Here is a 24,468-nt window from a genome sequence, read left to right on the forward strand (position 1 = left end):
GATGCAAAATTAAAAGGTGACAATTAAAAATTCTATAATTCTACATAACTTTACAGTCTTGAGTAAAGTCTACACTCTCGTGGTAAAGAAACATGAGAGTTAAGTGCCATTTCTACATTCAGCTGTTCTTTAAAGACAGCACAGGCACAGAATACAGAGATATCACATGCTGTTTACAGCCCCTTCCCTAGCTTCATGATAAATTTTTCTAGGAACTTAGGAAGCACCAATGGGATAAACAGTAGAAATATCTTCTTTAACTATGTAAATAGTACAGCATGCACCTTTTCTGCAACAGCATATCACAACCACAGTCACACAGACATTCATAGAACCTGACAAAATTCAACTCATTAGTAATAAAAAAACAAATGTATGAATTCTTTTCAGCACAACATATTGCAAAACACAAATACAAACCTGAAGCTCCCTAGAAAGCACCACATTAGAGAGATCAAGTGGCGCTGGGCTATACCCATTTCCCTGCAGGGAGAAAAAGGTAATTGTTTTCAGATAACAGTATTTCAGATAAAAGAATCAAATATTCAACTATATCTCCTCCATTGTTGATCTGATTAGAGTACCACCATTCACATGTTTAAACTTTATTGTAGGAACTGTGTTCACCTTTTGTTTCACAATGTGCTGATGACACACAGGATGATTAATAGAATACATCTGCTGATGTGGAAATAAGAAGGTTGCTGCAGATACTTAGATCTCTCTATTCACAACAGAAAGCAAGCTGCTAAGAACCATGGTTTTCAGCTTAAGAGAGGAGACCAATGATGAGGCATACAAGATGTGCCTTCAAAACATGACAGAAGAGTGTGGCAACAGCCTGAATGAACCATATACTAAAGACAAGACAGTACAACAAAAAGTTAAAATAGGTTATTGTCTTGTGGAATTTACAAACTAAGAAAAAGGAGTGTGATATATTTATGCAGTCTTTAAATGTTTAAAGTATGAAAGCTCCAGTGCAACAAAATTATTAGGCACATGTTAAATGTGAATGGTCACATATAAATCAGTAATATCGATCATGTACTGAAGTCAAACATGTGCTGAAATCCTCTACTCAAGCATGTCTTTACCATGCATCTTCTTGGGCAAGAAGGCCCAACTGCAGAACAGGGTCAACTGGCTGGAAGCAGAGATGCCAGACAGAAGAAGTCACTGTAAGGGAGTGAAGTTTGCTGAAGAGGTAAGAAATGCTGAAGTATTGTCTTGTAACAGACTGCTCAAGGGCCACTTTTGGTTAAGCAAAACTGGTGCTGGGGAATGAACCCGATGCAGGCCTGTTTTCATGCTCAGATGCTCACAGGATCAGTGCTGGCACAAGTGCATATAACGTATCAGCTCATAACACATCTTCGCACACTCCTTGCAGAACTGCTTATGGTGGTAGGACTCTGCGCAATGCATTGCTCATTACATCTCGCTATATTTAAGCACAAATGTGTGTTTAATTCACCTCAAGGGATACAATAAAAATTCCCCAACACTTGTCATAGTTTTAAATAGCTTTCTCCCATCCAAGACACAGACATATTGAGCATCAGTCACAACATGCTATTACAAAAAACTAAAAATGAAAAAAATAGTCTGTATCACATCACAATGCTAGGTACTATATAATTACCTTCAAATTTTGCCTTTAGATTTAAAAAAAAAGTATTAAACGTGCAATCTTATTTGTCAGTCATAATTATAATCTTGACAAAAGCCCACCTCAAGCTCTTCTGTTTCATCAAAGAAGAAAATGACTAGCTTTATTTATCACAAGGCTTTAATACTCTGCCACCTATTCTTTGAACGACTGTATGAAAACTCTCTTCAGGCCTTCTGAAAAAATTAATAGATATGGTCTCTGACAGCCTTATCATCTTAAAAGCGGTCTTTTTGCAATCCCCTCTTTAGTGTTACTGCACAGTTTTTATTATAGTGACATGACTTCCAATTTCAGAACTCTAACACTAAAAGTTTCTTTTAATTAAAAATAATATAAAATTAACATAATTTTGTATAATGTCTTAGTAAATTAACAAACAAGTCTTCTGCTTTGTATATTTAAGCAATTCCGTCTTACCTGGCTAGACTGAGATATGCTGCGGAGCTTTTCGTTTTCACGCTGATGTATTATTGCTTCTCCTCCTTCCTTGGTCCTTTCTAGGCTCCATCCCATGGCCAACATGGTTTTCAGTGACTCTCTAGCAGGCCAACGATAAATTTCCTTTTCCTTTGAAGAAAATAATGTAAAATTTATCTGTATTTAGCAAGTAGCAAAAACTCAATAACAATATTCTGTCTTTTATAAATTGACACATGCCACAAAAGTAAACAAAATTTGTATATTATATCTGAAGACTCAATATAGTTCTTGTTATATGAGAAAGAAGCTTTAAAATACTTACAAATTTTTTTTGTTTTATTCTTAGTGGCATTTATTGCTGGGATATGTGTTACAAACTAACAGCACTCAAGTGAGCTCTGGAGCAGTAATGCAGTTTGTAACTGGAAACTTATTAATTGATACCTCCATCCCAAAATAATAAAAAATGGATGGCACTACAAGTGTTATGAAATTAATTAGGCAAGTATATACATTTGAATGCATCAGCACACAAGGCCTTTTTTTAGTCTTCCTATATTTATATCCATTCACGGATACAGAACATTACTGACCTATATACCTCCTCATATAAATACAGCCATCGATAAAAAACTAGGGAACAGCCTGCATTCCAACACTCCTTTGAAAAGTAAAGGTATTGTAGAAAATCTGAAAAGTTGTGGCAAAGAAAATTCTGAGTACGTCATATTAAGACTTCTCAAATCAACCTAATAAAATTATATCAGTTCTCACATAAATAAGAATTTTTATGACAGTTACTTAACATGACAGTTTGTATGGAAAGACCTCATTTTTACTTTCAAAAGTTCTAAGATGAGTCAATTAAAAAAATTCTCTTTGAACTGGTTCAATAACAACTCAACCAACAATTCTTCAGCTCCTCTCCAAAGATTTCAAAGCAATTTACAAACCTTGGGAAGCTAAACCTTTTAAATCCCCCTTGATTTTTTTCATCTCCATTTTCTGAACAGGAAAAGTGTGGTAAAGAGGGACAAATGTAATTGACTTAAATAAGTCACCCAATGAATCACTGCAAACATATGTAACAGAATTCAAATTCAGTTCATGAAGATATTCATGCCTAGTCAAGAAATTAAAATAAAAACTGAATTCAAAATAGTTTAAATGTTTTTCTCCATTTAGAACTGAAGCATCTTCCTTTAAATTTTTCCACCATCTTTCTTGAAGATAAAATTGCTTTCAGATATGTTAAATTACACTTTCATCTAAAACCCAGGAGTTGCTGCCAGTCATTCCTCATCCATGAAGGACTGAAAACCCTGTGCCATTGGTACTTCGACTAAAATTGGCCCAGGCCTATGAAGACTGCCTAAAGGAAGCAAATTATGCAAGACTCTGTGTGAGGTTAACTAAACAACCACTTTAGCATATAGATGCTGCTATTATTAACTGTAAGAATTCTAGGTTGCCTCTCTTCCTTTTATAGCATATATTTGCAATGTATTTTAAAAAGTACACAAATCAATCTACTTTGTATTAATGTCGCTGAAATTTCCTCTATTACCTTTTCAGTTAAAGTTTTGAAAGGTCTTATTAATGGGTGAGTCTTCATATTTTCATCCAGTGAAACACTGTATTTCCATCCACTATTAGTCTGAAAAAAGTAAATATACTAAAATAAGATGAGAACAACATAGATAAGTAACAGCAAATTGGCCAGTTTAGTCTGTCATATTGAACTGCTAATCTACTCCAATAGGTACCCAGTGCCACAGAAATTTCTGTTATAAGAGCCTGCATCCATCTGTGGATATATGAGAACAAAACATGGCCCAGAGAGATTAGATGCCACCTATGAGCAGTAGGTCTCATGCAACCAGTTCTGAGCCTAATATACATTGGCCCCTTTCAAACAGACTCATGCACTGAGATGGAACTAGCTAAGGTAAAAAAAGTGTCTCTATTCTCTGGGAGGTTAAAGTCATCAACACAGAGAAGAAAATGTAACGTTACCAGATCAAGCTCTAAAGACTGCAACTTTAACAAATCCTTTACCTTAAACAATATTAACTGAAATTTATGGTTTAAGATTAATGTGTGTATATCCATATATGTATACCTTTCTCTACAAATTTGCATACATAACCACACACAACAACAGAATTATTATTTCTATGTAACAGTTCTATAAAATTGCTATTAATTTGTTATTGTTACAGTAAGTTTCTTAACCCCACCCTCCATTTTTTTTCCTTCAATGGAAGAGGTTTAAAATTCATACTTGGGTTGAATGAGTTACTCATATCCAAACACTTCCAACATAGTTGTCAAAAACTGCAACAACTCCATCAAACTTCATTTTGCTCAAATTTAACTCTAAAAGTTATATTTATTAACATTAAAATATCTTTGAAAAATGTAACACTAAAAAGGCCTTTATTAAACGCTTCACTGTAGCATTAAAAAGATATAAAAAAATCACTTAGGATATACTGTCTTGTCTTATAACTATTTTGAAGTAGTGAAACAAACACAACACAGTGACAGAGCACCTGGAAAATTATAGGGGAAATCAATACATAACAGCTGTCTTAAAGCTAAAAAGAAAAAAAAGCTGTATCTACATTTTCTAAAATAAAAAAAGGACACTAGACTTCCCAGGTACTCTGTTAAATCACAGAGCTGCTGCAGTAAAATTCAATTGCTGACTCTCAGTGAAAAAATATCATTACCAGGCAAAATGAAGCTAAGATCTATGTATTCTTAGTTTAAAAACCAAACAAATTAAAAAAACCCACAAAACCCAAACTGAGTGCCCCTTTTTCATTCCCCTCAAATCTTTGTCCTAACAAATTCTGTCTACTTTGAAAAAGTGACAAATTTCAATGCATCTTCTTGAGCAAAAGGTTTCTTCCACATATGCCTAAAGAAATATGCAGACATTAATGTACTCTGACCAAGTGTCTATCAGTTAAATTGTCCAGGGTTTTTTTTGATATTCACCCCAGGTATTATTTACTAGGCCTATTCTGACACTTGCTAGTCTTAAAATAATTCCTTACCTTATCAAAGGCCCATTTATCATGGGAATGTTCAGCATACTTGCTGACAATATACTCCAACTTTTCAGGAAGTACAAGGCTGTAAACAAAGGGGAGTATGGTCATTCAATCATAATTTACTGCACTCTGATTTATTTAAAAAAGTCAGTATAATATAGCACTAATCGAAATGCTTCACTTCCCGATGAAGGCAAGACATTTGGCTTTGCAATTCCACTTTCTTTACAAGAAACACCACAAAACAAAGCAGAGCTATAATGGCATTTACAGGGAATCTTCAAATACATAACAGTTGTACTTGCTAGCACTGAAATCACAAGAAAAAAAAAACCTGTTCATCATAACCTACAGGTATTTTTCTTGGTAATTCTTTATACAGGAAAATATTAGTACGAATGTTTCACATTGCATAATGATGGAGGGGTAAGACTTTAATAGCAAGAATCAACTAGTGATCCTCAGTTCTCGAACAGAAAATCTGTATTTTAAAAGCACAAGATTACTAGGAAGGCCAAGTAGCTATTAAATCATCACACATGATTTGCTTATTTTTCTGTATCAGGTTGCTACAAATCAATTCTCAAAACTAAGTGAAGACTTCACAAAAATCGGGCAATAGGCCAATTGAATCACTTACCAGATTTTGACGATCTTGAACCAACTGTCATAAGCACACTCTAAACAATGACAGTATCAAACGTATTACAGGTGTATATATGCCAAACGTTTGAACTATTAGGTAATAAGGTACATAGTAGTATAGAATTTACTATGTACTCAGCAGATATAATGTGGAAATACTTAACATCTGTACAGTGCTGAGAAGAATATGTTTTATATTTGGCAACCAGGATATGTTGCAGTGAAGCATTTGGCAGAAGGAAGCAAAAAATCCCTACACTACTTCTGAAAGGTATTAATATCATTAAAAAGTCAGTCACCAGCCAACTCTTCCTACAAAGGAGAAAAAAAATGTTAATAAGGAATAATATAAAAATATTTAAGGAAAGGAAATGACTATGATTTATATGACTCACTTTGCTGTGCTGACAGGCTTGGGATCAAAATTTCCTTCTGGATCCACTGAAGTCTGCTTTTCCAAAGTTGACCTAATTCGTGTATCTAAATAATCAGGGGGCAAGGCACCAGCTATAGCACTTAGACAAGGCAAAGCCATTCGAAAGAGCTCTGGATCATACTTCTGCAGGAGAGATAGGAACTGGTTGGAAAATCCAATAGAAAAACATGCAAAATGTTAGTGAAAACCAAGCAGCTATATGTACAAATATTAGAAAATACAAACAAACAGTAAAGCACATTTAAAAATTAAGCATAGAGCAAAATTATTGCTGCATGACATCTATTTTTCTAGATATCAACTTGATACATTTTTAAGACTACTCATTAACATGAGTATGCTGACACTCTGTGAGTATATAAAATACAAGTATGACTCTCTAACTTTCTTTGGGCCATTAAGGCCTACATAGGAAGAATCAAGGGTCGTTTGCCTAGTTATAGAAGTATGATCACCTATAAAATAGTGTCCTATTTCCAAAATGACTAATTCCTACCTTAACTGCGGAAACCATTGTCATTTCTCCCTCTTTTCCCCTAATCTATTTCAGTTTAAATCATGCTGGTTAAAGGAAACTGTCTGTTACTGTAGCAAAGTCAGTTCATTGTTTTTCAAAATTGTCCTGCTAAGAGGTGAACTAGCACGTTTGCTCTTCTAAATAGTCATTTTGGCTCTGGAGAGAACATAATAGCACTTGATATATAAAAATATAAGGTGGAATTACATTTGAAGAATCTATCCTTAGTAACTTGCCGTGAAATGTATTCACGGTCAGTTGTTACACACTGGATTATAAAAAACATGTGCTACAAGAAGTAGCAGCATATCACTGTAGGCCACGATTCTCCTTCCAGCTCTCAAAGAACATTCTTAGTATGCTTAGGAAAAAAAAAAACCCAACATCTCTATCTTTCAGATTCCCCATCTGTAAAATGGGCATAATGAGATAGCTTTAAAAGTCTTTAAGATCTACTGATGACCACTACAGTGCAAAAGTTTGATGCTATTGTAATTATTTAATAAATTTTACTCAGCACAGGCATCACAAGCATTTATGGGAAAAAAATTTACACTGCAAAAATATTTCTCTGGGTTCATTATTAAAAATAGAAAGACTATACGCTTTTATAAATCTGAATGACTACTTTGTGTCAAGAAAATGCTGAAGAACAATTTTAAGGTCCAGTGAAAATACTTGCTGATAAAATTATATGTTTATATCACAGCAAGCAGAATGCCTAAAATTTTGAGGCTTTAACTTCCTCTAGTTTTGTTGCAACATTCTTCAATGAGTATGGCACAAACAACAGAAGTAAGATCACAGGGTAAATTTCTTCTGCTAAGCAGCTGGAAGCCATGAAAATACCAAACCTGTAAATATCTCAGTACAAACAGAACAATGGACAATACTGTAGCTCAGCAGATTTACACAACTGTTCTTTCATTGGACTAACAACCATTTACAGAAAAATGAAAATGCTATTATAAAGGACCACCAATATTGGCAGAAACATCATCTTCATTTATGTGTAAAAAGCTAAGACACACTAATTGGAAACATTTCATTGTCAGGCCCTCCTGACACTCTTTGTACTTGTGACAGCAGTAAGAGAGAGGTAAATGTCACTAAAATCAAATAGAAACAGGGCTTAAAAAGCCATTTTAGAATAATGCAGAGACAATGTTATTTTCCATACTGTAAATCAGAATGCTAGAGAAGCAATCATCTAAATCTGTTCATTAGAACTGGAACATAAATTCAGTGAGATGCAATAAAAAATTCATTATTGTCCCATAGTTGGAACCTGATTTTTGAGCCCAATCAAGTACAAAATGTATGTACTCACTAAGGTATTTATCCAATCAGAAATACAACTTTTTCTTCCTCGGAGAAAAAATGAGTAAATGAAAAAATCCCAAGAAACACACTTGGGAACAGGAAAATGGAAAAAATGTTTACTTCGAAGAATATTGCATCGTATTTCTTAAGCTGGGCAATAACCAGAACACTGAAAAACCACAAATGTATGTTTGAAAACAGACAATGTAAGTGTTCCGTGCATACACCAACAATTTGACAAGCATATACATACATTTCTTAAAATTAGTTTTATGTCAGTAAAAAGTATTTTTAGAAGTTTAGTAGAGCTAAGATAGGAGACAACATTGACTTGCTAGTGCAGCAAGCAATCTGCTTTATGTTACTACTATAAGGCTATATAGGTATATCAAGACAAAGATTTGACATTGAAGAGAATCTTTCAAGATTCAGCATTCCATTTTTCATTAGAAAGTTACTTCATTAAAAGCATTCATTGCCATACCTCCCATAATTAGGTGAAAGATTTGTTAAAATAGGGACTTTCTGCCCTTGGCACAGCAAATTATCATTGTAATGCTTTTATAGTCATCCCATACTGTAATATGAATTACAGTCATTACCTTATGAGACAAGGAATCAAATATTCCCCAGAAAAGTTTTTCCGTTAAATGTAATTCTTCTTCTGCTGCAATTCCATAGCTTCCCATTCCTGAAGGCAGGCAATAATATTTCCAGCACTGCTCATAGTGATTTGTCAGAAGCTAGATTTTCAAGAAAATAAAATGTAAAACATTGATATTTAACAAAACAACATAATGGTTAGTGACGTCTGAATTGCCAGTATCTGTTTAAACAGTTACATGACTATTACTATTTATTTCTGTCTCTTCATTTCTAATGTCTCATAAAAATGGTCTATTTTTTCTTCTTTTTCCTTTGGGAGAGCAGTAGAGCCCATACCATGAAAGTACAAAGCCTGTATTATCCCCAAATACTGCTGTGGGATTCTCAGTGATGACAGTGAGTAGCAAAATTACAAAATTTCAGGTTTGTCACCATTTGAGTACAGATTAGCTCAAAGGACAAAACCAGACACAATTAAATGGGTATATAAAACAAGACATGATAGATGCTGGTAGAAAGTTTTGCAACTTCCAATTGATTTTACGTCTGTCACTTGTAGTTGATGGCCTCAGTATTAGGTAGCATTAGGGACATTAGCCGTGCCTGCTCATGTCTGGAAAAACCTATGCAAAGAACTATTGTACAGACAATATGTAACATACCAGTTAAAGAGATAGCGTACATGATTATTGGTGCACTTTCCACACCATTTCAAATTTCTACCTATTTCTTCTTTAGAACTAAAAATTCCTATCACAGGGGAAATTCTGAAATTCCTTTTAGCATCAGACTAGAATCTTGACATTTTAATTTTTCCTGCAATTTTGTTCACGAAGGAAAAATAAAAAAACCAAATCAAACACTCCCTCTTCACCACACCTTTGCTCCAAAATTACTGATGCTCCAGAATATGTCTGTGAATCTGGCAGCTCAGCTTTAGAGTATGACAGAATTTCAATTTTGCCATAAAAAGACCTGCAGACCTAAAATCAGGCCTTTTTATCCCAACAGGAACAGGAGGCAAACCTGACAGAAAAATTCTAATAAAAGTTATTTCTCATCTCACAATTGTAATTCTCTATTTACAGAACAAGAAGATGGATAAGACTTCAGTTAAAGACTGCTCAAAAATAAAAGGTGAATTCTGTTCCCTGTATTCTATTCTCTGTAGACTCTACTCAAAATTTATTCCTGGCCTATGTATCCTATCAAGAGTTATTATAGTTCACATGGCAGAAGAAGAAACATCAAGATAATGCTAACTGAAAAAGTCAACAATTCACTGAACAAAATAGCATAATCAACTTACTACACACTGTTTGCATTAGGCAAGATTTCAGAAAACCTTTAATAATTACATTCAATTTGAAAGACTTCATAAAACAGTAACATTATTTTCAGTTAAGAAGTCATTTCACATTTCTTCACCCTGCTCCATTCTGTTTTTAAAAACATGACGATCACAGATTATTGTGAAGAAAGTTTTATGCTGAATGCACAAACAGAAAGTAAAGCATTTACCTTGAGAGGCATTTTACAGTATTCATTGAGTAGGGGCACATCGAAAACTAGCCTTCTCAACAGCTGCTGTAGCATAGAAGGACGTAAGTGGCTGTAATTTAAGAAAAAATAAAAATAAAAGTTCTTAGTAAAATTCATACAGCCCAGTGAAAATGAAATAAAAATTGAAATCAATTTGCATACTGGAATTCAAATCACTCATTAAAAGTATTTTGAAAAACCAATGGTAGGTGCTTAAGTAATGTAACTATGCCTCATCTACATATTAGAAGGATGTGCTACTTCTGAACTCTCTTAAGCGAATAGATAACATGTATGATTGTGCCATATGACTGCAGCGGGAAGGGTACTGGGTTTTTTTCCAGAATACACAGAGGAAACAATCTAAGCAAAAGAAATGGAATATTATCCTAACAGAATGGTTTCTGATACGGCAGTAAAAAGCAACAAAATGCTCCTAACTGAAACTGATCTGGGAAATACATTATACTTATTCTTATAAGAAATAAATCTCAACTGGAAGACTCAATAAATTACCCAGCATGTCTTTTCTAGCTATTTAATTTCAGTGATCTATAGACTAAAAATCAATGTAAAAATGCTCCTTTCATATCTCCCCCTTAGTCATCAGTTTTTCAGGCTGAAGATTCGTGGTCTCCTAAGCTATTCCAAAGGCACAAAATTATCTCTTCTGTTGATCCCTCTTGCTAGGCTTTTGCACATCTTTTCCATTTGTACTATATCGTCTTTTTGGAAGAGGTCCAGTGCTATGCACGAACTGAAAATGCACACTGCATTACTAATTTCACAGTCTACTGCACAGACAAGTAGCACTACGGTTTATGACAAAGATCATGAATTATGATTCAGCTGGCAAATACACATTTCAATTCCTGATATAACTTCAGTACCCAGTTCAGTTTTAGGATCAGTTTTAGGATTTGGAGAGCGGGGGGCAGTTTTTGTTGTTGTTGTTAGTTGTTTTTTTAAACTATGGCCAAGGTTCTTCAAACCACAATCAGAAACACAAACATGTTGATCCCTTAAATCCACACCACACTCACTGTCAAGACTTGCCAGAACATTTTGGGTACTTACTGGGGTTTTGTTTTTACAAATAATCAGAATTTATCCTGTATTGCCATAAAGCTCATATCAACATGACAGCTTGTATAATGCAATACCCATAATGGAAAAAACAAATTTTTTTTCTCTTAGGAAAAAAACCCCAACCCTGTCATACACTCTGGTCATTTATTTAATGCAAGAATAAAATTATCTTAGTTCTATATTATACACAAAAAAATGAATTACTAAAATACATATACTACACAAAAGAAATCGATTTGTATACAGGTATCATACATACTGGCAAATAGCAAGTAGGCATTCTTCAATAGTGTCTCTTTGTGCTTTTGTAAGGGATCGTCCCTTGGATAACCTATATATTGTGTGAAGCATGGAGTCAACCAAAGAGGCGTGATGCTCTGTTCCGGAAAAGAGGGGAGCACATCTTTTGAGTAATGGAAACACAGCTGAGCAAATATATCTATTTAGTGCGAGAGCTGCCTCTGTGGTACTTAGAGAAACCTGTATGAAGCAGTAAATGATTGTTAGTATCATATGGAATAAAGGTTACTAAATATGAAGTCCATACAACATAACAATTAAATACTCCTTAAGTCTCCTTAACGGTTGAGTGCTAACATGATATTCCAGTATACACACGGGGACAAAAGCTATTTTTTTTTGAACTTGAGAAAATCCAAGTCATCCACTTATCTCCTATCTCTTGCCTCACTGCACTCTAAACCAATAGGAGCAAAAAAGAATATGCAGCTTCTTTCTTTAAACAGGTTAGCAAAACCCACAAAGCATTAAGTAGCACTTTTAATCTCACTTAATTTCTTCATACCTACACATGTATGAATTTTCAGTGTAATTCTCAGAAGCACACATGAAATAAATGTAATCATTAAGCCTATTACAGTATATCCAATGTACTTACTGTATAATTAATGTAAGCCTGTATTAAAAGTTTTTAAACTACATTACATTGCTGCTTCGTAAGGTGGTACTAAATGCTTATGATCAGACTTAAGCACTACAAATTAACAGTAATTGAATTATTACTGTTGGTGCTTTTAGCAAGCCTATACCACGCTTATTTTTTTAAAAGCTGTTTTGACTTGAAATTCCATTTCTTACACTTACAGAGCTACTGTATCCAACAATTGCACCTAAACTCCATAGCGAAATACTTACTGTATCCAAAGAAGCAGAGGCTCTTAAGTCTGGTAAAAATCCAACTTCTAGTAGGTGAAGGAGGAAGCTTTGGTCCTTAATACCATAGACACGGTCCAAGAAGAGTACCATGGGTGCTTTATGATCAGGACAGAAATTTGCAGACATGTCTGGCTCATTTACTGTACCATCTACACAAATATATAATGCAATTTTTAATACCATGTAATGACAAAACAAGAAACACCAAGACAACGAAAGACACTATAATTACATTTAATGTGTAAAATCACATGTTCAGTAAAAATTATATTCTTGTTCTGTTTTCTTGTATGCTGGAAAAAAATACTAAGTTTTTATTATTTCAAAAACCCCATTATTTTGCAATTTATTAATCTTTCACTCTTAAATGAAAGCTTAAGAATAAATGGCAAAGTATTCTACTTGTTTCATTACTATTATGGAGAATGTTTATATGGTAAAACTAAAGATAAATATCACTGCATTATTAAAATATTAAAAATATATAGTAATTGTGAAGGTTAAACATTTTAATTTTTTTCTCATGTAAACTAGACTAGAAAGAACATGGAATCCAAGGGGAAGACAACAATAACACAGCAGTTAACTGTGTATCAGATAAAATACTTCTGACTGCAAATGGGAACAGACAATTCTTGTGAAACAGAAAGGACAACAGTAGGAAGTGAAGGAGGATGAAGTTATTTTTCCCTAGAAGAAAATGACTGGCATTTTATAGTCCATGGATAATGGAGAAATTAATAGGAAACATGGAGATCATATGCCATAAAAACCTCATCCTCCACTGAGTTTATGCTTTATAGAAATTTTCAGTTTGTGTGGTTATCTTAGAAGTTATTTTGCGGAAATAAATCCACCCTGGATAACTACACTGACCACTTCTAGGAAAGAATCAATAGTCACATAACAAGCAGGAACACCATCATCAACACACCTCTGCACTGTGAACTCCGATTTTGAATTATTTTTGAGTTCCAGACTGAAGAGGGTGAAAACTCAAGAGTCTTCACTTACTTCCCTTTAATAGGTAGTGTTAAGAAGGCTGTTAGTTCCACCGACAAAAACTCAAATTCAACCTCAATGACAGGTAGTGATCCATGTACAGATAGGGAGCTACACAGTTGGATGCAGAGAGAGCAGCAGGTCCATGCCCTGGGTTCAGGTTTTCTATGTGTACATATAGTACATAATGTTTGGGTCTTCAGAGAGTAGTCTTATTCCCCAGAGGAGAATGGATGAATCAGAGTAGTAAGAGAAACAGACAGGTCCTACAGCAACAGATCAGCATAGCCTCAACTCCACAGTGGCAACCCTTGGGGTACCAAGGAGGATGAAAGTCTTGGGGAAGGAGTGTTTCTACCTGGGAATGAAGGATGGATCTAATCTCTTAAGAGAAGAACCACTCCTCTACCCTATGTCAGTATGTCCCACTGCACATAGGATTCTCCTGTGGTAGACAGGCTCTCCGAGGATATGCAGAAGCAAGGAGTGGAAGTGGGAGATTGCTATATTAGACACTAAGCTGGGTGGCTTCATGATGGGTAAGGGGATTCCATGATAATTTGTCTATACCTTATGGGAGGCAGGCAAAGATCTCAAAGGATGGGTTAGAGTGGTGTAGAGAAGAGGGATTTAGTTACATTGATTATAAAAGGGGGAATTCTTCTGGGACAAGATGAAAAAGTACAGAAATAGCCTGCACCTGAATAAAAAAGAAATCAGGCATCTAGGATTGAACATTAGAGGTCAAAGTGGAACATTATACCTAGAAATTGGGGAAAAGACAATAGGTGCGGAAGAGCACTTTCTTCAGATCAGGACTACCCCAAAGATAGTATGCCTGGTTTCCACTTCCTCTGGAAAGGACAGGGAAGAAATAAACAGCACAGTTCCAAGAAACTAGAAAGGCAATTAAAAGGCAATGTGCACGTGCAACATTTTAATCCAGCAAGGAAAACAGGACTCTATACTGAGTTATCAGTGACTTAGAGAAGGAAACAAACGAAGGAGCCGAAAAGTCTGTATACAAATCTAAATTCGTCTGTACGAACTGAGTAGGCAGAGACAGCTGCACGTCAATGGAGACAACTCTAAGCTAATGCATCTACAGAAAAGTAAGACACGCCTACATGATACTCAGCTTGGAACTGACATTACACAGAGATCCTGAGGTCACCACTAAAATTCTGTGAAACCATTAGTCCAATGTGTAGCAGCGACCAAATAAGCCAACAAGATATTGGGCACCATCAGAAAGGGTTATTCAGAATATGAGAGGGGGCATCACTTTCCTGCTATATAAAACAGAAAATTAATACATAAACCAAACTATTGTGTGCCCACATTATCAGCACAACCTGCTCGCATTTTCTGTACATCTCACAATTGTTTTCCACATCTCAGGACTCCAGAATAGAGATAATGAGGGTACACAGAAGGGCAACTAAAATGATTCAGGCAACAGAGCACTTGTCTTATGATAAAGACTAAGAAAAGGTGAGATTCTTCATTTCGGCAAAATGAAGACTGAGAACGGATATAACTGAGATTTAGAAAATTATTAATGTAGTTGACAAGGTGAATGAAGAACTGCTGTACACCAAATCCCCAAATACTACAATTCAAGGGTGTTACACTAAAATTAGTAGAACATAAAGAGGTGCTTAAAATGCTTCTTTCGGTAGCAAATAGTGAAGTTCTGGAATTTACTGCCACAGGAATTTGTGGGTACAGACATTATTCCAAAGGGATTAGATACATTCTTGGACATCAGGTCCAGAAAAAGATATTAATGGGCAGAGAGGTGCACCCTAATCTTTCTAAACAAATAACTGGACGGCCCATTAGTGTGATCCTGTAAAGTATTTCTTATGTTCTTACATTCTCTGCTCCACAGGAGTAAGTTCCTGTCCTACTAGAGCAGCTCCAATTGATACACATCTAATTAAAATCTGAAAAACAGTTCTCTGCCTGTACTCAACTCTAACAAAAATGCTCTATTTTACACCTGAAGGCTTATGTGCCAAACTATTTTTATAAAAAGATGAACTGGTCTAATAAAAAGTATTGAAGTTACCTTTGTTAACTGTCGACAGCTTTAGGGGTATACTTATAATCCCAACCAAATCTTCAGTTGGCACTAGAGATCGAAGGATTGACCTGATTCGAATAGCTTCCCCTTTTCCACTTTGAATAAGCTGTCAGAAAAAGTTTAAAAATTAAGAAATTTAGTACTGAGGGACATAAGAAAAACTTCTTCAAAATACTGATATTAATATGTTTTTTTTCAAACACTGGAAAAAAACGCTCAGAAATTCCATTTACCCAAATGCTCTAATGGAGTTGCTGATTTTTAGCTTATTCTACTTTTGAATCTGTCCAATTTTGATATCATATCAATAATTTCACAATATTATAAATTCCCAATAACACAAACACTCCCCACATTGATAAGATTCCTAAAACAATCAGATAAAGTGATGAAACTGAAAATTTCTGAAAGACTCACGTTACTTACAGAACTTACAGTGCCAGGTTTTGAGCTTGCCTCTTTATACGACGGACATATGCAAACTTGTCTGGTGTATCTAGGCATATTTCTACATTTAGAAATAGATGTGTCTATTTCTAGTTTTCTATTTCAATTTTTTTATGCAGTAAAAATTTCAAAAGGCATTAACAACAAGGTGACCAATTCATTTCAACTTCTAGCAGAAATTAGGTATTCACAAACTGTGTCTCTGAAAATCTCTTCCACTAATTTTCGTAACATGAAACTACTACCTCTGGCAACAGACAGCTACATACAGCTTTACAGCTAAAAAAGTTAATAGCTTTGGTAATAGTAAGTAGGGAAGCTACAAGCCAAATTTCTTGCTCCTTGTTGTGTTGGGATACATATTGCATTTTCAGATGGGTTTATGCTACTGAAGAATTTTAAACAGACAAGCAAAAGTCATTGTAACCAAGTCTTGCATGTAGCTATTACAGCTGGCATTACAGTCAAAACAGTTATTTTACATATTTTTCCATGTATTCATGTGGTGTAGATACCATATTTCATCCGTGCACACAAAAGCAGCTTAGGAAAATTATTTTTATGGCTTTCTAGAGAACAGTAAAGGGCCAGTTTCAGAAATTTCATTGGTAACGTAAGTGAGCAACACTAGTAGTTCATCTTTGCTTTGATTCCATAGTCATATAAAAATCCTCAAAATTTTAGGTAAATAAAAAAGCATAACGAATCAAAAGACTATTATTATTTATAAACAGATTGCAGGGAACAAATCTGTCTAGATACAGCAAGAAATGCAGTTAAGTCCACCTTCTGAAAGGAAGAAGCCTTGGAATAGAGAACAGTTTAATTAGACACGTAACAGTTCTGTTTACAAATCTACATTTTCCGGCCAAGTGACAAAATTAACTTACATGCATTTCTGGTGCACAGCGTCCAAGTAAATCTATAAGAGCTGAGTAAAATGACATGATTGCATTGCCCATGTGCACAATCTCCTCCTCCTCCTCCTCCTCCTCCTCACTAAAAGGTAAACAATACCAGTGAGCATTTTTGCTAAATGTAAGCTTATAGCTCCTTTCTGGAGCTAGATCCATGTTCCAGAGACTATTAATCAGATATACCAATTTCCTCTGGCTCTGGATTACAGAGTTTTTATCCCTAGAGTAAGCATGCAATTGAACAGTAATAACTGACTTCACATAAGCCTTCTACCTTCCTCTTTCACTTTACCTTAGCTTCATTCCACAACAGCCTTCTCCTTTGCTTTGTCCTTCAGGCTTCTGTTCTGCAACTCTTACTCCGCTTTTATCTAGCTCGTGCTTTATGAATTCCATATGAAAACTGCTTGTGGGCGCGAATCTCTAATGCTCTGTTTGTATAATGCCTTACACAACAGGGCCTATTATCCACGTATTGTGAGCATGATTAAACCAGCTATTAAATCATCATTTGCCAAACAAGCATTCGTATTTACTTACCCTTCTCTTTTATATGCCTGGGAGGGGAGGTCACGAGTAGGATTCTCTGAGATCCTAATAGCTTCCTGCATAGCTGCCAGCAAACCATTTCCTCCTTCTCCCCTAAGGTCTGGTCCGAAGCACTCCGGACGTCGAATAAGGAGCTTGACAACAACACTTGCATTTTCCTCAACACTTTCACCTAAGGACCAAAAGGTACTATACATACTTTCTCCTGAAAGATATTCTTAAGTCAGAAGACAATTGCATTTTCCTGTAAATTTTACAAAATAGGAAACAAATCCTCATCCTTATTTTTGAAAACAAAAATGTATCAAGCTGGCAGCATTGGATGTGCTTTATCAAAAATATACCGAGGTTTAAAAGTGACAATGTAGACTTGCCTTGCAAAAGTTTTATTACACTCAATCTATAAAGGTTCACTTTAGAAGGTTAACTTGCTTTTTATGGCAAAGACTACCTTCTCTGGTATAAAGGCTAATATTCCCAAGAGACAAGAAGTCTGCTATTGGGTGGGAAGGAAGTTTTGACGCCAGCCAACTCGCCCCAGCCTCTCACTCTCTCCCCTCTCCTGTGGACAGGAAGGAAACAGAAGGAAGGTGTGACGCCTCATGGATCGAGACAGCAACCGTCTAAAAGCAAAAGCTATGCATGCAAGCAAAGCAAAAAGACAATTAATTCACTGCTTCCCAGGCAGCTGTCAGCCAGTTTCTAGAAACCAGGGCCTCAAAATGCGTAATGGTTGTTTGGGAAGACAAGTGCCATAACCATGAACGTTCCCCTTTTCCTTTTCCTTTCCCTGAGCTTTTATTGCTGAACACAATGCCATGGTATGGAATATACCTGTCAGCTGTCCCCTCCCAACCTCTTGCCCACCCTGAACCTACTCACTGGGGCTAGGGAAGGAGGGGAAGGGGCAGAGTAGTTAAAAAAAAAAAAAAAAAGAGATAGCCTTCATGCTGCACAAGTACTGCTCAGCAACAGTCAAAACATCGGAATGTTATCAATGCTGTTGTAGCCGTAAATGAAAAGCACAGTATGGGTTGCTACGAAGAAAGTTAACTCCATCCCAGCCAGACCTAGTACACGGCATGAGAGTGATTTGATTTTTAATGGGACAACTGAAGCAAGGAATGTAGCTTAACATTATGTCCTTAGTACTTCATTAGTGGAAAACTCATCTCAGAGTTTAATCTTCTCAATATGACTGAAGAAAAACAAATTGTATTTTAGGTTAAATACACCTAGAGTAAAATCTCCTGATTCTTTCTAATGCATGTTTAAATATTCGTTAAATCTTCTGCTTGCTATTTAAAGCCTGAAATTGAGTAATTAATCTTTTCTATATACAAAAAGCACATTAAAATCAGTTTTAAAGGTCATGGCTTGCCCGAAACAACCCCATTTATAACAGCATTGTGTGAAAAAATGTATGTATATTTGAAAAGGGGAAAGAGGGGATTTAACTATTGTATAAATTTATATAAATGAACTCTTTGTATGTAACTAACTTCTGGTAAGTAACTGCTTTGTGGACTGCAATTAGTGGCACGTGGAAGCATCATAGGAATACTAATTGTGTCAAAAGCTCAGCTTATGGTTAAATGCAACCGTTTAGAAATTCACAGTGGCTACCTTCTAAGAATACTGATAATCTGTAGGAACGTATGAAATTAATAAGACATATAGGAAGAAAACAAATTACAGAAAAATAAATAGTTCACAGTCACAAAATTATGATGTCAGTAGGTTGCATCATCAGTATCTATATATTACATGCAAGCTACAACACTAAACCAGTACAGAAATGCAAGTAGCAAGTTTATATTAAACTGAATGTTGCAGCTTTAGCAGCCACCAAAAAAAGTAGGGTTATAAACTGTGGTTTAGCTGAGAGCAGCAGTGGTGCTACCAGGAAGCCACAGTCAACAGAAGGCAATGGTAAGTGGGGTAACTGGGACTGACTGGGTCTAGAAGGAGCAGCTAAGCACTTTAAACATATCAGTACTGTATTTTTCCCCACTTAAAACACCAGTATGATCTTGATATGGAACATAGGATGAGAAGAAATGGCCTCAAGTTGCACCAGGGGAGGTTTAGATTGGATACTAGGAAAAATTTCTTCACTGAAAGGGTGGTGAAGCATCGGAACAAGCTGCCCAGGGAAGTGGTGGAGTCACCATCCCTGGAAGTATTTAAAAGAGGTGTAGATGTGGTGCTTAGGGACATGGTTTAGTGGTGGACTTGGCAGTGTTAGGTTTATGGTCAGGCTCGATGATCTTAGGGCTCTTTTCCAACCTAAATGACTCTGTGATTCTATACCTAACTACTGACTTTGCACAGATTCAGTCTTTTTTTTTTTTTTTTCATTTACCTTATTTTCATACTGCAGGGGAAAAGCACAATTTTGTGGCTCATTTCCAATACAGTTTAGATCTAGATGTTAAAAAGTAAGATAAATTTGGTAGGTTTTGACACACCAGTGATAGCTTTGCAAGGAATGCAATTTAGAGTAAAAGGAGCCACATTTCAGAAAAAGACCCTTGCAGGTAGTTTACATTTAGAACATGCAGGAAAGAAACTTAAGCACAGACATCAAATTAATCTTTAATGTTGCTCTACTGAAGCCAATAAAAGTTTATCAAGAATTAATTAGTCTACATTTTCAATTTCTTGTACACTGCATTTGGCACTAGAATCTTATTCCGACCTTTTCTGTATATATTTCTTTTCCATATCCCTTCTGATGGGATACCAAACTGCTGAAAGTAGCTTTAAAATCTCGCAGCCTCCTTTAATTTACCTCACAGGCCAAGTTAATAAAGAATTTTGCTTGAAGAAAGAAGTTTTGCTTATTCCAAGGATTCATTCGCCAGAAACAAAATTAATTCATGTGTTTATAAGTGTGTGCTTGTTGCTTTTATCTAAACAACCCAAATATTTTACCAATTTATATTTCTAATTGTCTTCGCAAGCAGAGAACACGGAGAAATTAGTAATCTGATTTTCCAAAGTGCTGTCTCCAAAACTGTCATAATGAGAAGGTTCAAAACCAAAACCTAACTGTTTTTCAGATAAAAAGCAGCTGGAACAATTGAAGGGAAAACTTAATTCTACTGACTAGCAGTCCATCCAGCACAGTTTACTCTTCATACTAAATGAACTATCACAGAATATCAAAGTTATCTTCACCTAATTATACATCTTCACTGTTAACACTTATTTATAAAATCAACAATAAAACTCACATACTTTATTAACTCAATGACTACTACACTTTATTAATTCAATGACTACTACAACCTACTGTTGCAGGTATTACTTGATCATTTCAGACAAATAGTATGTGAATAGAAAAGTCAAAATCTAAAAATGAGACTGTTCAAAATTATTTCCCTTCTGGCTGTCCCTAGCTGCCCTTTTTAAACACTTCCCATATTGCAAAATGGATAATTACAAATTTCCAAATCTCCCAGTGGTTTAGTGGCCAAGAAAGGTCTAAAATCAGTGCTGACTGGTTCTGTTTATAACCAGCATATGTGGTATAAGTAAATACCACCATTTACTTACTAAAAGAATTCCTAACATCATTTGCTACCTTAACAGGTTACTCCAATTATGCAAGTTGCACAAAGAGTAAGGAAAAAATGCAACTATGAAGATTTAAAAAACTAAAATAAACAGCATATACCACTAATCTTGTTTGTAATGGAACAGTATGCATTAACCTCTCTTCATCCATTAACACATTTTTATGGTTAGAAAAGCAAATTTAAAGGAAACCTTTTGATGGAATTTGGATGCCAAGAAATTATACTTACTATTAACAAAAACTGCAAATCTTAAGAATGACAGGTAACGTTCACCCTCTATTGGATTCCATCCAATGTCTGGATATCCTTTAGCAAGCAATACTGGACAACTCTGCAGGCCACAACCTGCCAGGTAGGTAACAACCTACAATACAGACGTAATCATTTATTCATGTGTGTAGAAATAAATTTCTAAAAATAAGTATGAAACAAAATGAACAGAGCAATTTTTTTTTAATAATAAGGTTTTTATATACTAGGTGATTCACCTGAGAAAATACCAACATAGTTCATTATTGCATCAGTGTTTGTTTCTAGTTCATTCTTTCGAGGATGATGACAAAAGTCAACCATTATTTATTTATGATGTTACCTAATTATATGATGACACAAGAATACAACAACATAAATTAATGTGTAATGTGAAAAGTAGAATAAAATATTGTGGACTTCAGATTTTTTTTTTTTACAGTTAAAATAGTATTTAACAACTTCAAAAATCACAACAATAACCATGTATGGTTAATTTGCTATAATAGCAAAATAAATATTGCATCAAAAGTTTATCTGTAATTCTGATTTTTATAGATATGCAAACAATGACATTTTTCAGGTGACTGATAAATATCAGTGAACAGTTTTAAGAGTCTGAAACCAGAAAGGTTAAAATTTTTGGTAATACATAAATTGCTAACACAGTATTTCTTATCAAGAGAAGTATCTTTAAGAAAAATCTTTGAGAAGTTACGACAAATTTCATTAATTATAGTAAACTGAATTTCTGAAACATGTACAGAATGATTTCCCAATCATTTAAAAGGAAATTTGCAGGTGACTGAACAAACGTGGTTTTGTTTTTATTTAAAATCACAAATGAACATGATTATAGTACTTAAATGTCTTCTGAAATAGGTAATGAACCTCAAGAACCTTTCATGAACCTGTAGAAAGAGATACAAATTATCATTTCTTACAATGGAAGGCAGCCAAAAATGTGTGGCAAAAGGGAGATAGGTTTTTCTATTTGGAAAAGGGAGATACGTTATTCTACTTAAACACCCTATAGCAATTCCACCATCAATAAGATCACATTTAGTCATCATCTAATGCCCTAAGACAGAAACTAGTTACGAATTCAGGAAGAAGAATTATACCTCTGCTAATACAGTACACAAGTCGCCTCCAAAAGGCTGCAACAGAGGAAAAATGGGCTGATACGAAAAATTTGCTTATTACAGTATGCAGTAAGGAAGTTACGCAGTGCACTCGGTGGAAAAAGTATGCAATTCCTAATAGGACTTGGTAGTTTTCTAGTATCCATTCGGAAGATATGAGTGAATACACACTTCTGGAAGTCTAGAGATGCAGGTTGTACAGAATGTGAGAAAACCAGTAGAATATATCTCTTCTCTATCTCTTTTCAGATTTTATAATGCTACCATCAAAACCCATAATTTAATCTATTCAGTTTACTACAGTATGTCATCAGGCCGTGGCATACGTTTCTCACGCAATCCTCTACCTTCCACATATTCACACATTTGCAGTAAAAAGAGATCAAATTTGCAATGGCAAAAGTTCAAAAGTTAAGTCACCTACTCGCAATTTATTTGCTTTGAACACAGGCTTTATGGTACAAACATTTGTCACGAAGAAACGCTGTATTATTCTGTGAGTAGTGTATGTATGCCACATTCATCGAACTGATAGCTATACAGTATTTGTTTTTTCTTGTTATTCAATATATTTATTTACTGAATAACATCCACATACTGCACTAGATAAAATTATCGACTCACCAAAGTTCATATAATACAGCCAATGCATTACCATTCTTACAGCTAAAACGATTGATGAATATGGGAAGCCCAGTCCAAGACACATACAGCCTGATTGTTCAGCATAAAATATTGTGTATGTTGCAGTTGATACCTGTTACTATTTGAACATTCAGCACTTGTACAGTGCCAAGTATTCCAAGGTAAGCAATCAGTAAATAAGGAACATGCAGTTAATGGTCAACAGTGAGATTCAGTTTAAGTGACTTAACTTACAGGACTTTCCATGAAAATATGAGACCACCACTGGTAGCGTTCCAGTCACTAGTGGTGTACCCCAAGGGTCAATACTGGGGCCAATACTGTTTAATATCTTTATTAATGACAGGACAGAGTGTACTCTCAGCAACTTGGCAGGTGATCCAGAATTGATAATTGCTCTCAACGCTACCTTTATCTAATTAGTATACACCTTTCCCTTCATATTCTTGTCTCTGTCTTCTCCTACCTATCCCCATCATACGTCCATTTATTTCCATTTCCCAACTTTTTCTCTCCCAAGCATGTGTTGATCACAAACACCCCCACAACTGGTTCTACTCTCATCACAGGATTCTCCCATACTGCACAAAGGCTTTCCCTGTGCCAAGCTATCATTTAAGTGCTTAAGTTCTCCTCTATTGGTTAAACCACGACGTCCATTTATATTAAACCCTGACTTCTGTTTTCTGTTTGCCAGCGCTGTGCTAGCACATATCACTTCCTTTCCCCACTATCCTCCTCTTCCAACGGTGCATCCATCTTTCATCTCTTAATCTGTTTTCCTTCCTGGATAGACAAAGAACTTTCATGCCATTTTTTATATCCTTTTACCCACCATTTCTAGTTCATCCTGCCTGTCCTCACATTTCCCTTTAATCCTAACCATTGCTAATGACCTGAGTCCTGGATTCAGTTTACTAATGCAACTAACCTTAAAATCCTGTTCCAACTTCCCTTCTTCAAATACCTGCCCTTTGTCTATAGCTCTTCCCTCCATTCCCATCAGTCTCTATGACTTAAGCCAAGAGACTTGCTTCCTTTCTTCACATTCTCCTCTTAATTCTAATTTGCTCCTCCCCAAATCATGTTTTTTGATATGCCTTTCTCCTGTTTCATGTCTTTTTCTCGTCATGCTTTCTACCTGATAGCAATAGCGAAAGGATGCAGAAGATAGAAATAAATCTCTCTTGCTGTGATTCCCACTAACCGTAAAGCGAAATCAGGGAAAATATTGGTCAGTCAATCTTACCTTGAGACAGCACATACCTTGAATGGTATTTCTGAGGAGATCATACCCCAAAATTACTATAATCATACCTGTCCTTTTCCCTTCTAGTACAAGTACACTAT

At 35.4% G+C, this 24,468-nt stretch overlaps 1 protein-coding gene across 1 annotated transcript in view; it reads right to left on the reverse strand.

Moving 5' to 3' along the window:
- RYR3 (ryanodine receptor 3) overlaps positions 1-24,468 on the reverse strand; it is a gene marked incomplete at its 5' end in the record, with an annotated part of 148,768 nt that overhangs the window by 70,494 nt on the left and 53,806 nt on the right. Inside the window, 13 exon segments of the mRNA XM_010289925.1 lie at positions 421-483; positions 2,093-2,242; positions 3,663-3,752; positions 5,161-5,239; positions 6,198-6,361; positions 8,681-8,821; positions 10,206-10,296; positions 11,575-11,795; positions 12,471-12,640; positions 15,568-15,688; positions 16,920-17,028; positions 17,487-17,667; positions 21,308-21,443. Coding sequence (XP_010288227.1) covers positions 421-483; positions 2,093-2,242; positions 3,663-3,752; positions 5,161-5,239; positions 6,198-6,361; positions 8,681-8,821; positions 10,206-10,296; positions 11,575-11,795; positions 12,471-12,640; positions 15,568-15,688; positions 16,920-17,028; positions 17,487-17,667; positions 21,308-21,443 — 1,716 coding nt within the window.

This window comes from Phaethon lepturus, unplaced genomic scaffold (genome assembly GCF_000687285.1).
Source record: "Phaethon lepturus isolate BGI_N335 unplaced genomic scaffold, ASM68728v1 scaffold8846, whole genome shotgun sequence".
NCBI lineage: Eukaryota > Metazoa > Chordata > Aves > Phaethontiformes > Phaethontidae > Phaethon > Phaethon lepturus.